At 41.2% G+C, this 17,998-nt stretch overlaps 1 protein-coding gene across 12 annotated transcripts in view; it reads right to left on the minus strand.

The window, feature by feature from the left end:
- The window catches only part of TNRC6B (trinucleotide repeat containing adaptor 6B), a 294,090-nt gene that overhangs the window by 153,661 nt on the left and 122,431 nt on the right, over positions 1 to 17,998 (minus strand). For 2 of the 12 annotated variants that reach the window (XM_063622885.1, XM_055252748.2), the window contains exon 1: positions 4,748 to 4,969. The exons of 8 other annotated variants lie outside the window; for them this stretch is intronic. In XM_063622885.1, coding sequence (XP_063478955.1) covers positions 4,748 to 4,752 — 5 coding nt within the window. In that variant the 5' untranslated portion in view covers positions 4,753 to 4,969. Of the gene's footprint in view, positions 1 to 4,747; positions 4,982 to 17,998 lie in introns of those variants that run through there. 2 more of the 12 variants (XM_063622886.1, XM_063622888.1) reach the window with 2 other exon arrangements.

Consider the following 17,998-nt stretch of genomic DNA (forward strand, 5'->3'; position numbering starts at 1 on the left):
AAAAAGTAAAATTGAAGGATGTGATAAAATAACTAGGAAGGCAATTCTACGTTGCAAAGTTCTCAGAGATTATGCAAAAGATAATTTTGAAGAGATAGTGCACAGAGCTAAAGACAATGTTTAATAAAGTGACTATCAAGTCAAACCTTCAATGAAGTCTCCAAAACTACCAGAAGCAAAAAATTACCACTCATTCCCTGATTATCAGAAAAGATAACTACGGAGTTATCTCAGTCATAACCTAAAGCAGTAAGTTATATAGTTAGTCACCAGATGGCAAATATTTCCACATGAACCAAACTATTGAAGGCAAAAGGCCAACCAAATTAATTCTTAGATGCCCCAGCACCTATATCAGTGCATAATAAATTACTGCTGAATAAATATATGACGGAAAGAAAAAACAATGTTAAGATGTCACTGCCACGAGTTAAATAAATCCCTTTTCTGGCCAAGGGGCTTCAATTCACTCCACCCTACCCCCAACACCCGTCTTCATCACAAGAAGCAGGTGAGGAAAGTGGGATTAGAGTAAATCTACGAACAATACTGTACAGAGAAACAATTAGCATATGCTGTCCCTCTCCCCAGCCACCAGACAGAAACAAGTTCCACTTAAAGAAGTCTAATATCTAAATAACTAAAAATTATTAAATGGGGTAATTATTTTATTTATTTATTTTTTTTTGAGACGGAGTCTCCCTCTACTGCCCAGGAAGGAGTGCAGTGGCACAGTCTCGGCTCACTGCAACCTCCAACTCCTAAGTTCAAACGATTCTCCTGCCTCAGCCTTCCGAGTAGCTGGGATTACAGGCAGGCACCACCACCCTCGGCTAGTTTTTTAGTATTTTTAGTAGAGACGGGGTTTCACCATATTGTCCAGGCCGGTCTCGAACTCCTGACCTCGTGATCCACCCACCTCGACCTCCCAAAGTGCTGGGATTACAGGCGTGATCCACTGCACCCGGCCGGCTTTTTTTTTTTCTTTCGAGACATGGTCTCGCTGTTTCCTAGGCTGGAATGCAGTGGCGCGATCTTGGCTCACTGCAGTGTCGACTTCACCGGCTCAAACTATCCTTTCACCTCTCAGCCTCCTGAGTAGTTGAGATGACAGGCGTAAGCCACCATGCCCAGCTAATTTTGTTTAAAATTTCTTGTAGGGACAGAGTTTTGCCATGTTGCCCAGGCTGGTCTCGAACTTCTGAGCTCAAGCAATCAACCTGCCTGGGACTCCCAAAGTGCTGGAATCACAGGCGTGAGCCACCACGACTGGCCTATTTGGCTTCTTTAAGAAATTTTAAAATAAGGACTCTCCTAATGCAGATACTCGGATACTTCTGTAACCAGGAACTTGCTCTGCATATTGCACGTAAACTGCCAAGTTGTGACGATCTGTTTACCAATAATGCTGACCTGGTACTCCTTGAGGAAAAGGACAAAGTACATTCACCTATCTGCATTGCCTCAGGGCCGTGTCCAGCTTAAACTGCAGATGATCAATGATTATATGATCTGAGTTATAAAAATTAAAATCTCCCCAAACTTTTCAGTCATGGAGCAGCTGGGTAGGGTGAGGATCACCCTTATTCCTCAGGGTGGTCCTCAATAGCCAGAGCTGCTCAGTCTGCTCTGCAGAACCTGAAGGTCTCATCATCGCATAACACTATTTCAGTGTCTCTTGTAGAGCTGAAGAGCTGGAGAAGCCTTAGAAGTCTCTGCTTCAATGTTTGGAAGTTTATTTTTAAAAGGACCATCCGAGTGGCCATAAAGAATAACAAATGGCCATTCACAGCTGAAGAACAGAGCTGAGTTTGCACCATATATCAAAGATGCCAAAGCTTCCTTTCTGTGAACCAGATGGAATGACTGAAAAGCACTTTAAAATTGAGATACCACTTCTGATGAACGCTACCAATTTTTGTGATGTTTCAGTCATGAACCTGTGACATTTTTTTCTGAGACAGAGTAGTGTTGTGATATTATCACTAGTTGATCCAGCATTAGGAAATATGGATTGGAGGTTGGGTGGGGGGGGCGGTTAATAGGGATTATATTCACTTTCTCCAATAAGAAACTTCCTCTGCATACACCATCTCATTTTTAAAAAGTAAAACCACAAAGTGCAAGTTTCAACACCCCTGGATATTGCTCTTCATAACATCGGCCACATCTTTAAAGTTTTTAAAGCTTCAATTCACAGTACTCACAGAAAGAAAACTTCAGCAGAAGGCACATATTAAATACTATCCATCTGCACATTTAATTGATTACTCATTTTCATTTCCTTCTGGATGACCATCATGTTGGTGAGCCAGAAGGATTGGCTCTGCAGGATCTGAGATCCAAAATGGCAGTCGAGCTATCAACTCACCAGAGCCATAATGCTTCCCATATGTGAAGCCAGGTCTTATTTATCTCACCTTTTAATTATCTGGGGGAAAAGAATATTTATAAAAAACATTTCAAAGAATCAAGTGGCATTCATTGTATCATTCTCTGTTCTGCCTAAGAGGGCAGGTACTCTGCTCTGGTTCCTCCTCTCTGCAAACTGAATTAACCTGCCATTCATATGTTTACACAGCCACAAAAACAAGCTAATGGCAAAACACGGAAAGCCTAGGTTTTTCTCTCCTCTTCAGTAAGACCAACTTTAGGAAATAGGTGTAAAATGAATCATATAACAAGCAAACAAAAATCAGAGCTCTGATTTTCCTTTAGGTCTACCACAATGCAACACTCTCTATCACTAAGGTAATTTCTCTATCTTTTCCCTTTAAATTCAAGCTGTAAAAAAATTTAGAGATAACTTTGTTCCAGACTACCTCTTTAATGTAATGTTTCCAATCCTTCTTACACAAAAGCTGAATTTATATCATCAAAAAATTTACAGTGAATCTAAACAGGCACTTCTGTATTTATTACCATTACTAATATAACAACATTTTTTTTTTAAATAATAAAATCCTTGCTTGTTAGAGACAGAGGGCTTTAATTATCTTATGTATTCAAATGGAAAGTCTTTTTGTTAAATTAGCGTGAAAGTCCCTTCATCTACACACAATTGGCCCAAAGAAACAGGCCATTTTCAGCACAAGAGGCCAATCCATTTTAAGAGTGAATAAAGCTTTTGAAAGCACCACACACCCTCTTCCAGACTGTCAAATTTTCAAAATGGTCCAGCATTTTTTCCACTTTATCTTTTTTAACACTTTCAGGCCCAGTAAGCATCTCATAATTAGATTAATTAAAAAGGAAACAACAAAAAACACTGCTCCCTTCTGATCAAAATTATTCCATTTATGCTTAATTAGCTTTAATCCACGTCTACATATTTAATGATGGGGATATGACAATTCAATCCATTTGCATATTTTAAATGCCTTTTCTAAACTATACTTTGTAACAGATTTAGAAGAACAGTCTCTTTCTCATGCCAATATGCCACAGCATAAATCAGGAGGACACAAATTAGGAAAAAAAGAGAAAAGAAAACAAGGCCTCTCAGAGCCAGGGATGTGCTCAGGGGGGTGGAGTAATTTACCCAGGGGTGGGGGCAATTTACCCGCCACATCACAAACTACAATCCTTTCAGCCCACCAGACCGAGAAGCATTACATCACACTCTCACAATGATAGGGGGAGGAGGCTCTGAGAAAGCAAGTTTTCAGCTTTCTTTCCTCCCTGCTCTCAGGCTTCTAGAATCCTGCATTAGGAGTAATGGAATTTAACTTCAGGCACTGCACAGCTTCAGGGGTTACTAACAATCACATAGACTGCTACTTATACATGTGACCCTAAATGACCACTTCGCAGTGGATACATGGCCGAAACAGGCAACCACACACCCACACGATGAATTTATGCTGAAAAGCCCAGTTTTGCATCTGTGTAAAATTAAACAAAAATTTTATTTCGTGAGGAATGAAGAAGGCTAATACACAGGGAGAACTGATAAAGAAATAATTTCTAATCGCGGTGAATAGCTGTTCGTATCTTTAAAACACCATGTTTACAACATAGTCCTACCCTTTGGTTGAATCCACGATCAAAATAAAAGCGCATCTGGCTGCACATTTGAGAACACACACAGAGACCCAGTGCAAATGAGCGCGCGCAGAAAGGAGAGGGGTGAGCCACATATTGCTTGGGAGGTTTTCAAGCAGGGGAATCTACAAACCCCAAACCTCCTGGTGTTCACCCGCCCCCAACCTGATGTTTAAAATGTATTAGGTCTTACTTTAGGTTTTACATCTCTCTAGGAAGGAGGGCCCAGTTTAAAAAATAAAAAGATAGAAAAAGGCTTTCTCGTTCTAGGGCTTGCCCTCCCAGATCCTTTGTCGGCCTTAGCAGCCGAAAGAATGCAAACCCATTTATATTTATGCAAATTTTTGCAGCAGATTTAAGGGGGGAGGGGGAGGTCTGTGTTTTTTAAAAACCTCTTTCTAAATAGCAAATTTCCAATTACTCGCAGCTTCATTTATTGCAAGATAGAAACGATGATGAAAATCTGCATATACATTAAAAGTGCAATTAAATCACTTCAAAATCTAAATATTTTACCACGTCTTTTCCATTTCTAAAATGCCGAACCAAAGTACATCACGGGTCTGATTTACACAGATCCACGAAATGTCTGAAGCCAGTCTCCATGCTAGACAAATGTCGATTTGCAACACCACCAGTGAAAACGGTTAGACAAGATCCATATAAATCAATTGGTTTAAAAAAATTGAAAATATTTACCAACCTCATAAAGTGCAGCAGTGCTTAAATCCAGCAAATTGAGGCATACAAGGTAGAAATGGAAATGAAAAAAGGTCCAAAAAATGAATTCTTTTTGTCTATCTGTTTTTTTGTATTTTAAATATTCAGAAACCAGCAGAGACTCTGTCGGCCATTTTGGCTTGAACTAACTCTCTCTCACACACTCTCCCTCTTGCTCTCTCTCTCCCCCTCTGTCTCTAAAGGAAGCAGCTTTTTGTGACCTTCAAATAGAGGCAGATCATGTGACTTCGGGTAGGTTTGTCAATCAGGAAAGGGGAGGGAGCTGGAGCTGAGACTGCCTTAAAGGGGAAGCAGCCCTTTTCCACTCACTTTCATTTGTGAAATGCTGTTATCTCATACTCTCCGCCTACAGACACTGCATGTGAAAGTGGCAACAGCATAAGGGTAACAGATGAACAAAACAGAAAAACCTTTATTGGTTTATAGAAATATGCTCAGTTGCTAACGATTCTTACAGCTCCTGGATCTTCTCCTGGCTCGCTTGCTAGTTATTCTCTAGATGTTTGGGGCAAGCACAGGCTGGCAAACTGCTCTGTAAAAGGGGCTGAAACACAGCTCTACCAAACAAGAGGCTTTAGTTTTGAAAGACTGAGATGAAATACAGGGCACGACTGATCTCTAAGAAGCTCCTAAAATGTATAGAAAAAGACTGAAAGAAACGCACAAAAGTATAAACTGAACTGCAATTCAGAAAGGTTAAGTGACTTATCCCAAATCACACAGCTAAACAGCTGCAGAAGAGGGACTGGTTTCCCAATTCTGAACTCTACACTTATTGTTTTGCCTGTATGTGTGTTCAGTACCTCCTCCCCCAAACCCAAATAAAGACTATGCTTCAGCATTGCAAACGGAGTTTCTCTGGGCTAGGGCAGGTCTGAGTCATCTTTAATCCCCTCCCCCACCGCAGGAGGTAGCTCTGCAGCTGAGGGAGACTAGGCACTAAATTAAAACCTACCTGGTTTCCACCACTCCTAATCCCTTCTCCTTCCCATATACATCTCCACTCCTACCCACTTAAGAAACCCAAGCTCGGTTTGCATCTCCAGCCCCGTGGCTCACATGCTGTGTAACTTCAGTGCTAACAGCAAGTAACTAAGTCCCTTACCCATCCTCCCACCTTGCCTGGCCTCCGTTTTCACATTGGTAGCCGGCGGAGATTGGGCTTCCCTAAATGGTATCTTTGGTTTCTTTCACCTCTGAAACTCTGCACTTGGCTTCTTTGAGTAGTTCCGTTCATCTTTTCCTGGCCATCTCAAAAGTTCGCCTCCACCCTGGGAAGGCTTCTTGACCCTCCCAGTCCAGACCAGGCCCTCCTGTTAACACTCCCATAATATCCTTTACTACTTCTTCAGAGCAATGGTCATAATTGCAATTTACGAAAGAATGTGCTTAACATTAGTCTTCCCCAGTAGACTGTAAACTGTATAAGGAAAAACACCACGTCTTCACTGCTCTGTGAGTCTCCACACCAAACCCCACATTGGAGGTAAATAAATGAATAAATCAATGACTTGGACCCTATTCAGAAGGGCTGGGCTGAGTAGGAGGAAATCTGCCACCTGAATATAAAAAATGTAGGGGAATGAGGGTCACACAGTTCCCAGAAACTCGCATTCATCTATGTTTTAAGGACGGCTTCAGGAAAGAAAGTAACTAAAATGGTAAAAAGTGCATGAGGCCGGGTGCGGTGGCTCATGCCTGTAATCCCAGCACTTTGGGGGGCCGAGGCGGGCAGATCACCTGAGGTCGGGAGTTCGAGACCAGCCTGACCAGTATGGAGAGACCCTGTCTCTACTAAAAATACAAAATTAGCCGGTGTGGTGGCACATGCCTGTAATCCCAGCTACTGGGGAGGCTGAGCTCAGCAGGAGAATTGCTTGAACCCGGGAGGTGGAGGTTGCGGTGAGCAGAGATCGCGCCATTGCACTCCAGACTGGGCAACAAGAGTGAAACTCCGTCTCAAAAAAAAAAAAAAAAAAGCGCATGAGAATGCCCTGTCACTATCGACTCCACCTATCTCTATAAGCCAGAAAAGGGAGGATTCCCTAGTGTGCTTCTCCCATAAACTAGGCTGCCATGCCAGCCAGCAGACAACTGACAGATTCTAGAAACCCAGCTTTCCTTGAAAAGGAACCTATGAATGCTTGTAAAATCCCACACACTTGTTGTCATCCTGGCTTCTGGGTCTTTATACAGTTTCCCACCTTTGCTCTTTCCACTCAGATATGAGGACAGGAAAGGAGCTGTTTCATGGCAGGCAAAGGCCAATGCCTGGACAATCTGGCAGCCTGAATAGCTGTGGCTTAACAAGCTTCCACTGTCTTTGCCTAGCACTGAGTGAAATAGCCAGGCCCTGCACTGACAATTGAGATGCAGGAAAAAGCAGGAAACTCCTAGAATGGAAATTCTGATTATTTAGTCTATTTTTATCCTTCCAATACCTTCCAGATGAGTTACTGAAAGCCTACTTGCTTGTAGCAGGCTCGATTTGTAAAAATGTGTGGAGACTGAACATCCACCTTGTTTTAATTTGTGATGGACATGCTTTCTTTATGAAACTGAACTTTGCTAAGTCTCCATTCCCCAGTGTAGAATATTATTGTATACAAATGTTTATATGTGTTTGCCTTGTAAGTGTTAAATAGCAAACTGTATGAAAAGTTTGGAAACAGAACATTTTAAATAAAATATGGGTTATAATTTCAAATAATACGCTGAAAAAATATATATATATATATATATATTTTGAGACAGAGTCTTGCTCTGTCACCCAGGCTGGAGTACAGTGGCACGATATCGGCTCACAGCAACCTCCACCTCCTGGGTTCAAGCGATTCTCCCGCCTCAGCCGCCTGAGTAGCTGGGATTACAGGTGCATGCCACCATGCCCAGCTAATTTTTGTATTTTTAATAGAGACAGGGTTTCACTATGTTGGCCAGGCTGGTCTCGAACTCCTGACCTCGTGACCTGCCCGCGTCGGTCTCCCAAAGTGCTGAGATTACAGGCATGAGCCACTGCGCCTGGCCACTGAATATTTTTTCCTTAACCTCCCCATCATCTTTTCTATGCAATACCTCTAAATTTAATACAATTAGTCTAATCGTTTATCTAAAAGAAACAAGTGCAATAAATACATTATTTCTCCCTTGTGTTTCCAGACATAATAGATTCTGTGATAGATTTATTATACTTTTTTCATATTAACAATTAGACAATGTTTTAAAATTATGAGGTAAGGATACAAAGTAATAATTTTTTTTTTTTTTTTTTTTTTTTGAGACAGAGTCTCGCTCTGTCGCCCAGGCTGGAGTGCAGAGGCGCTATCTCGGCTCACTGCAAGCTCCGCCTCCCGGGTTCACGCCATTCTCCTGCCTCAGCCTCCCGAGTAGCTGGGACTAGAGGCGCCCACAACCACGCTCAGCTAATTTTTTTGTATTTTTAGTAGAGACGGGGTTTCACCGTGTTAGCCAGCATGGTCTCGATCTCCTGACCTCGTGATCCGCCCGCCTCGGCCATAAAAATTATTTTCTAAAACAAAAAACAAGAACATTTAAATGACTGTTATCTTTCAAAGCTGGCAACTTTGGAGGTTACACACCATTCCTCAAAATATTTTTATCAGAAAACAAGATTGGCCGGGTGTAGTGGCTTATACCTGTAATCCTGGCACTTTGGGAGGCCGAGGTGGGTGATCACTCGAGGCCAGGAGTTTGAGACCAGCCTGGCCAACATGGCAAAACCCCGTTTCTACTAAAAATAACAAAAATTAGCTGGGCATGGTGGCACACACCTGTAGTCCCAACTACTCAGGAGGCTAAGGCTCAAGAATCACTTGAACCCAGAAGGTGGAGGCTGCAGGTTGCAGTGAGCTGCAGTGAGCGAGGTTGCACCACTACCCTCCAGCTGGGGCAGTAGAGCAAAACTCTGTCTCTAAAAAAAAAAAGAAAAAGAAAAAAAAAGAAGAAAACAAGATTGAAAAATAATGAACTGAACTGAATATTTAACTCAAAAATCTAGAAAAAGGCTGGGCGTGGTGGCTCATGCCTGTAATCCCAGCACTCTGGGAGACCGAGCCAGGCGGATTACCTGAGGTCAGGAGTTCAAGACCAGCCTGGCCAACATGGTGAAAACCCAACTCAAAATACAAAATTTAGCTGGGCACTGTGGTACATGCCGGTAATCCCAGCTACTTGGGAGGCTAAGGCAGGACAATTACTTGAACCTGGGAGATGGTGGTTGCCGTGAGCTAAGATCATGCCACTGCACCCTAGCCTGGGCAACAGAATGAGATTCTATCTCAAAAAAAAAAAAAAAATATATATATATATATATATTTTATATATATATATATATATATAATATATATATGTTCAAAAATCTAGAAAAAGAGTTAATAAACCCCAAAAATGAATAAATATAAAAGCAAGGCTGGCCGTGGTGGTGGCTCATGCCTGTAATCCCAGCACTTTGGGAGGCCAAAGTTAGAGGATTGCTTGAGCCCAAGAGTTTGAGACTGAGCAATAAACATAGTGAGATCTCGCCTCTACAAAAAAAATTAAAAAAATTAGCCATTAGCTAGGCTTGGTGGGGTATGCCTGTGGTCCTAGCTACTCCGGAGGCTGAGGTGGGAGGATCACTTGAGCCTGGGAGGTCAAGGCTGCAGTGAGCTGAGATCACGCCACTGTACTCCAGTCTTGGCAACAGATTATATATATATATATATATATACGTGTATATATATATATACGTGTATATATATATATACATATATATATACACGTATATATATATATACACGTATATATATATACACGTATATATATATATATATGTTTTGTTTTGTTTTTGGGCACAGATATAAAGTAACAGCCAAAAAAAAAAAAAAAGAGTAAACTAATTAATAAAAACAAAACTAGGCCGGGCATGGTGGCTCACACCTGTAATTCCAGCACTTTGGGAGGCCGAGGGTGGATCACGAGGTCAAGTGATCAAGACCATCCTGGCCAACATGGTGAAACCCTGTCTCTACTAAAAATACAAAAATTAGCCAGGCGTGGTGGCGTGCACCTGTAGTCCCAGCTACTCGGGAGGCTGAGGCAGGAGAATTGCTTGAATCCGGGAGGCGGAGGTTGCAGTGAGCGGAGATCGCCAATAGAGCGAGACTCCGTCTCAAAACAAAAAACAAAAAACAAAACCAAAAACTGTATTTTGTTTTAAAAAATTAAATAAATGTAGATAATTCTGCCAAAAATCTGATCAATTAAAAGAGAGAAGTCACAAACATTAGGGCTGAGAAAGAGGGTATCATACCTGCAGATTTAGAGAAAATCTTTTAACGCATGTTAGAATTATATGTAATTTTACATAAACTTGAAGATTAAATAAGATGGATGATAGTCAAAGAAAATAGAAGTTACCAAAATCAACTCAAGAAAAATTAGGGGAAAAACAACCCATAGCAGAAATCTCTAAGATCTTCAAAGAATGAGCCACTAAAACAACAGCAAGCCCAATTTTCTAAGTGAATGCTATCTAACTCTTATTGAACAGATAATTTCCATGTTATCCTTACTGTTCCAGGAGGTACAAGGATAAAAGGAAAAGCTTCCTACTTTCTTCCATGAGGCTAACATATTCCTGATATGCATTTGGACTAAGATGGTACAAAAAATAAAACTAAACTAATGTTCACTTGTGAAGACAGATGCAAAAATACTAAGTAAAATATTATCAGATAGAACCGAGTAGTTTTAAGAGAATAATTCATTACGACCACGTAGGCTTTACACCAACAATACTACACCAACAATACAAGGATGGTTAAATTACAACCATACAGGGACAGTTGAACTAGCTATTAACATTACTCTTCATTTGTTCAATAAATATGTACTAAGTACGTTCCCTATCAGACTCTGTGCTAAGTGCTAGGGATGCAGCAGTGAAGCAGAAGGTTCTCGTCTATATGGAGCTGACATCCTCACAGGAGAAGGAATTCACTGAGAAGGGAATAAGCAGTTTGACAGGATATAGAATAATTGAGAGAGGCTCACTTTAGATAATGTGCACAGGGAAGGCTTTTCTCAGGAGCAACATTTAAGCTGAGTTGAAAAGCAAATGTTTAGGCCGGGCGCGGTGGCTCACGCCTGTAATCCCAAAACTTTGGGAGGCCAAGGCAGGCGGATCTCCTGAGGGTCAGGAGTTTGAGGCCAGCCTGGCCAACATGGTGAAACCCCATCTCTACTAAAAATACAAAAAAAAAAAAAAAAAATTAGCTGGGCATGGTGGCGTGCCTGTAATCCCAGCCACTTGGAAGGCTGAGGTGTGAGAATCACCTGAACCCAGGAGGCAGAGGCTGCAGTGAGCTGAGATCGCGCTACCGCACTCCAGCCTGGGCAACAGAGAGAGACTCCATCAAAAAAAAAAAAAAAAAAAAAAAAGAAAAGAGAAAGAAAAGCAAATGTTTGAGTGGTCAATAAACAACAGAAATGATCAGGAGGCTAAGACCTGTGAGCAGGGGATAGAGGCATGAAATGAATCTCAAGAGGTAGGAAGAGCTAGATCATACTGAGTCCTTCAGTCCACAGTAATGATTTCTCTTTTGGAATAGTGGAAAGTCACAGAAGAGTTTTCAGCAGGAAAACAAAACAGCGCCATTTTATCCATTAGTTGCTTTCCACTGAATGCCTAGGGTCCATAAGCTTTTCTGAGACTTACAAAAATGTTTGGGATCTAAAAAAAATACAAGTTCAAAATACAAACAAAAAATTTTAACCACAAAAATTAATAAATGCTTAAATGTCCTTTATAACCACTCAGCAGTCCATTCATTGTTAAATTTAGCATTTATGGCCGGGTGCGGTGGCTCACGCCTGTAATCCCAGCACTCTGGGAGGCTGAGGCAGGCGGATCACAAGGTCAGGAGATCGAGACCATGCTGGCTAACACAGTGAAACCCCATCTCTACTAAAAATACAAAAAATTAGCCGGGCGTGGTAGCATGCACCTACAGTCTCAGCTACTCGGGAGGCTAAGGCAGGAGAATCGCTTGAATCCGGGAAGCGGAGGTTGCAGTGAGCTGAGATCGTGCCACTGCACTCCAGCCTGGGTGACAGAGTGAGACTCCGTCTCAAAAAAAAAAAAAAAAAATTAGCATTTATAAAATGTTCATCACTTTTGAAAACAATTGTCACTTTGCAAAAATTCCTATACATACATATATATAAACATACATATATAGATACATATATGTGCATATATGTACACCTACATAGGTGTATATGCCTATATATGTCATATATGTGTGTATATATACACACATATATGTACCTATATAGGCATATACACCTATATAGGTGTGTGTATATATATATACGTATATATATACACACACCTATATAGGTGTATATGCCTATATAGGTACATATATGTGTGTATATATACATATATACCTATATGTATACATATATACGTATACGTATATATATGCATATATACCTATATGTATACGTATATATGTATACGTATACATATGCATATATACCTATATGTATACATATATACGTATACGTATATATAGGCATATACGTACATATACGTATATATATACACCTATATATGTATGTTTATATATGTATGTATAGGAATTTTTGCAAAGTGAGAATTGTTTTCAAATGTGATGAACATTTTATATACATATATGTATGTATGTATGTTATGTTTATATATGTATGTATAGGAATATATATATACATATTTTTTTTTCCCCCCCTTGAGATAGGGTTTTGCCCTGTTGCCCAGACTAGAGTGCAGCGTAGACACGAACATGGCTCACCACAGCCTCAACCTTTCAGGCTCAAGTGATTCTCCTGCCTCAGCCTCCCAAGTAGCTGAGACCAGAGGTGTGTGCCACCATGCACAGCTACTTTTTCAATTTTTTGTTGACAGAGTTTCACCATGTTGCTCAGACTGATCTCCAACTCCTGGGCTCAAGCAATCCTCCTGCCTCGGACTCCCAAAGTGCCAAGATTATAGGCCTAAGTCACCATGCCCAGCCCCTAAATATGTTACCTGTTAAGAAGTCTGAGATACTACTTATGAATTAGTTACTTGTAGCCAAAGAATTTCAGAAGCAGAATTATGAAAAATTCTTTTAAAATGTGACAGCAAAAATAAATAGATAAATCCATATATTTAATATGGGATGTGTCTACGTATTTAATATGGTATGTGAGTACCTTTTAATTTTTCCCAACATGGGATGAAGCCTTCAAAACCTCCTAACGTGAGTATGCCAAGGACCCCTGGAGGTCTTAAAACCACTTTGGTAGAGATACAATCAGATTTGTATTTCTTTTTTTTTTTGAGACGGAGTCTCGCTCTGTCACCCAGGCTGGAGTGCAGTGGTGCGAACTCGGCTCACTGCAAGCTCCGCCTCCCGGGTTCACGTCATTCTCCTGCCTCAGCCTCTCCGAGTAGCTGGGACTACAGGCGCCCACCACCACGCCCGGCTAATTTTTTGTATTTTTAGTAGAGACAGGGTTTCACCGTGGTCTCGATCTCCTGACCTCGTGACCCGCCCGCCTCGGCCTCCCAAAGTGCTGGGATTACAAGCGTGAGCCACAGTGCCCGGACCAGATTTGTATTTCTAGAAGCTCTTCCTGGTTTCTATATGGAGAATACACTACCAAGGATCAAAAGAAGCAGGAAGAAAAGTCAGAAAGCCACTGTGGCCATCTAGGTGAGAGAGGGTGGCTACAGCCAGCTGGGCAGTGGAGGTGGAGAAAAGTATGTAAGTACGCAGTATATTTTGAAGGTAGAAGTGATTCTATTGTAAGATAATCGGTACTTGTTAAGTATGTAATCTTGTGACAATGAAATATCTAAGGCCAATCAATTCATTCAAAAATAAGACTCCAGACCAGGTGCGGTGGCTCACACCTGTGATCCCAGCACTTTCGAAGGCCAAGGTGGGTGGATCATGAGGTCAGGAGATTGATACCATCCTGGTCAACATGGTGAAACCCCGTCTCTACTAAAAATACAAAAATTAGTTGGTTGTGGTGGTGCGCACCTGTAATTCCAGCTACTCAGGAGGCTGAGGGAGGAGAATAGCTTTAACTCGGGAGGCAGAGATTGCAGTAACCCGAGATCATGCCACTGCACTCCAGCCTGGCGACAGAGCAAGACTCCGTCTCAAAAAAAAAAAAAAAAAAAAGAAGATTCCAAACTCTGGACTCACTATTCATTCATGAAGTCAACAACCATTATTTGTTGCACAGCACCTACTATGTAGTAGGTGCTATGCTAGGACCAGGCCCGGGGCATACAAAAATGATTAATAACACTTCAAAGGACAGAGAGGCATGTAAATCCATAATTAAAATATAGCAAAGTATCATAATGAAAGTATAAAGATATAACATGGCTGTGCTATGGGAATAAAAAGGGTAACTGCTGGGAGCATAAGAAAAGATTTCACAGGGGAGGAGGTGAGAGTTTGAACTGAGTCTCAAAGAATGAGTAGGAGTTTGCCATGTAGAGAACCTGGGAAAGGCAAAGGCTTTTCCAAGTTTCACCAACTTCGGTACTACCAACTCATGGCAAGGAGGTAGGCTGACAAGAAAAAATGTCAATGGGAGAGCTAAGCATTTCTGCTATTCTTACTCCTAACAAAGTCAGAAGATAGAAATAATAGCCAAAACTACGTTAGATCTCCAATGCAACCTAAATCAAACCATCTCTGGATTCAGTTACAAATTAGAATGTTAACATTTATACTATTTAAGTTAAAATGCTAGCAGGACTTTTAGGGAACAGTTTTTCTCAAATTCCTTAGAATCGAACCTCAAAAGTTAAATCTGCATTTGGAGGAAGCTTTTCTTGACATTCCAGGCTGAGTCCAGTACCCCCATCTGTGTTCCAAGGCACCTCGTACATACCTCTAAAGCAGCGCCTTCATAGCCTGTTATGATTAACTACTTACTTGGCATTTCCCCCTCTAAACAATGAACCCTTAAGAGGGCAGGGTATGTAGCTTTTATTTCTGGGTCTAGCACAGAAGAGAAATTCAATTAATATTGCTGAATGAATGAACAAATAAGCAAAGGAATGAATGGATGAATACTATAACCTAGGTACTTTTAGGCTGTAAAAGAAGACAACACTTACCCTACAGTTCAAAGATAAGACATATGCATGAGGCAATCAAGAAAAAAGTGTAAGATAAATTATCAACTGTACGGTTGTGCTCTAAGAGAGATGAGTTTGAAAATGGAGGCACTACAGCTTAGATCAGTTAGGTTTCAACAGATAGATAGGACCAGAATGGTTGAAACAGATTTGCTTTGCTCTGAAGCTAATTTAAAGCTGCAGGCCCCCTCACTTTCATGGATCCCTCCTAAAGCTCTAGGAGGGATCCTAACAAAGTGCCCAATTATCCCTCGTTTTTCGTTTTTGGAGACAAGGTCTCGCCCTGTTGCCCCAGCTACAATCATGGCTCACTGCAGCCTCAAACTGCCAGGTTCAAGCAATCCTCCTGTCTCAAACTCAGCCTCCCAAGTAGCTAGGACTACAGGCATGCGCCACCATGGCCAGCTTTTTTTTTTTTTTTTTTTTTTTTTTGGTAGTGATGGGGATCTCCTCATGTTGCCCATGCTGGTCTCAATTTTTGGGTTCAAACAACCCTCCCACCTTGGCCTCCCAAAGTCCTGGGATTGAGCCATGGCACCTGGCCCGAAAATTTTTATTGTGGTTAAAAAAAACCACACAAAATTGATCATCTTAACCATTTTTAAGTGTATAGTTCAGTAATGTTATGTATATTCACTCTGCTGTGCAACAGATCTCCAGAACTTTTTCATCTTGCAAATCTGAAATTCTGTACACATTAAACAACAACTTTATTTTTTTCCCCTTCCCTCAGCCCCTGGCAACCACCATTCCACTTTCTGTCTCTAAACTGACTGCTCTAAGTACCCTGGATAAATGGAATTATATACTAATAGTATTTGTCCTTCCTTACCAACTTTCTTGCCATTATGGTTCCCCTTGTGTCAGTGGACTTATGAGTGACTTTGGCCATTCTGGAGATCCCCCTAAGGAAACCTTAAGTTGAGGATACTTTTGTTTTGGGTTCAATGGAATAAACTAAATTTATGTGGTTTTCATAAAACTGTGTGATTGAGGTAATAACCATCCATGTACAAAGAGCTATTACTAGGTCAACTCTGTATCACGACAGAAATATGCAGGGCCAAATTATGTTGTGATATATACATATGTCAATTCAAAGGCTATTTCAGATTAGCCAATGTACAAGAAACAGTGAAGCCTGGCAATTTCATAGTGCATATATAAAAGATATTCAATACAGGTTTTCCCAAAATTGCTAACAATTTTTTTTTTTTTTTTTTTGAGACAAAGTCTCACTCTGTCGCCCAGGCTGGAGTGCGGTGACACGACCTCGGCTCACTGCAACCTCCACCTCCCTGGTTCAAGCGATTCTCCTGCCTTAGCCTCCTGAGTAGCTGGTATTACAGATGTGTGCCACCACGCTTAGCTAATTTTTGGATCTTTAGTGGAGATGGGGTTTCACCCCGTTGGCCAGGCTGGTCTGAAACTCCTGACCTCGTGATCTGCCCACTTCGGCCTCCCAGAGTGCTAGGATTACATGCGTGAGCCACCGTGCCCGGCCAACACTTTTACAAATTTATATGATGTAACCAATAACAAGTTGTGAGGCAGAATGGAACTTATCTAATTAATAACAAAAAACATATTTTGGTCAACCATGCTATAGGAAGCACTGAATTATTTACCTATTTTAGAAAATATCACAGAATAGGGAGGGATGATCAAAGAGTATAGCACGAAAAAAAAAAAAGAGTATAGCACGGCCAAAACATGTAGGGGAAAACGTTTCACAGCCATGTGTTAGGCAACCAATTAATACAAATATTACATTGTTTTCCTGAGTTTTGTGGTATTTGTTAATTTTTTTAAGTTGCCATTTTTGTGATTTATCTCCTCTTCGTAAATAAATATTCACTTTTGAACCTAGTTTTGTCTTTGAAATTAGTTTGCTTTTTTTTAAAGAGTATTCTCCACAAAAGCTGGATTTGCAGCTAGTCAGAAAGAAGGATTTCTTTGCCTGCCCAAAGACATGTAAGGGAGAAGGAAACCAGACTTGCATGGGAGACCTTCAGGAGAGCCCCTGGCAGGAACAGAAGTTCCTTTGAAAATATGCATAGATAGGCTAATAGGATCTTAGGGAGGCCCTCAGAAGGAAAGGTTCAGACTTGGCTAGAAAGGCATTTTCTGCAAAAAAAAAAAAAAAAAAAAAAAAAAAATAACCGACAACTGGCTGATACAGTTTGGCTGTGTCCCCACCCAAATCTCATCTTGAATTGTAGTTCCCATAATCCCCATGTGTTGTAGGAGGGACTCAGTTGGAGGTAACTGAATCATGGGGGTGGTTACCCTCATGCTGTTCTTGTGATAGTGAGTTCTCACGAGATGTGATGGTTATGTAAGGAGCTTTTCCCCGCATTGCTCAGCACTTCTCCTTTCTGCCGCCAAGTGAAGAAGGACGTGTTTGCTTTCCCTTACGCCATGGTTGTAAGTTTCCTGAGGCCTCCTCAGCCATGTGGATGTGTGAGTCAATTAAACTTCTTTCCTTTATAAATTACCCAGTCTCAGGAAGTTCCTTATTAGCAGCATGAGAACGGACTAATACACTGGCCTATAGGTAGGATGCTTAAGGAGAACAATGATAAAATCAGGTCTGTTGGAACATATTCAAGAAAAGACTGAATCTAAAGTTGATGACTGGGCATGGTGGCTCATGCCTGTAATCCAAGTACTTTGGGAGGTTGAGGTGGGAGGACTGCTTGAGCCCAGGAGTTCAAGCCCAGCCTGGCAACATAGTCAGGCCTTGTCTCTACTAAAAACAAAAAAATTAGCCAGGCATGGTAGTGCGTGCCTGTAGTACTAGCTACTCCAGTGGCTAAAGTGGGAGGATTGCTTGAGTCCAGGAGGTGGAGGCTGCAATAAGCCATGACCATGCCATTGCACTCCAACCTGGGTGACAGCGAGAGACCCTGTCTCAAAATGAATTTTTTTAGTTGAGGCTGGAGTGAGCCCAGGTTGCACCATTGCACTGCTTGGGTGACAAAGTGAGACCCTGTCTCAAAAAAAAAAAAAAAAAAAAAA

This window comes from Symphalangus syndactylus, chromosome 18 (genome assembly GCF_028878055.3).
Source record: "Symphalangus syndactylus isolate Jambi chromosome 18, NHGRI_mSymSyn1-v2.1_pri, whole genome shotgun sequence".
Classification (NCBI taxonomy): domain Eukaryota; kingdom Metazoa; phylum Chordata; class Mammalia; order Primates; family Hylobatidae; genus Symphalangus; species Symphalangus syndactylus.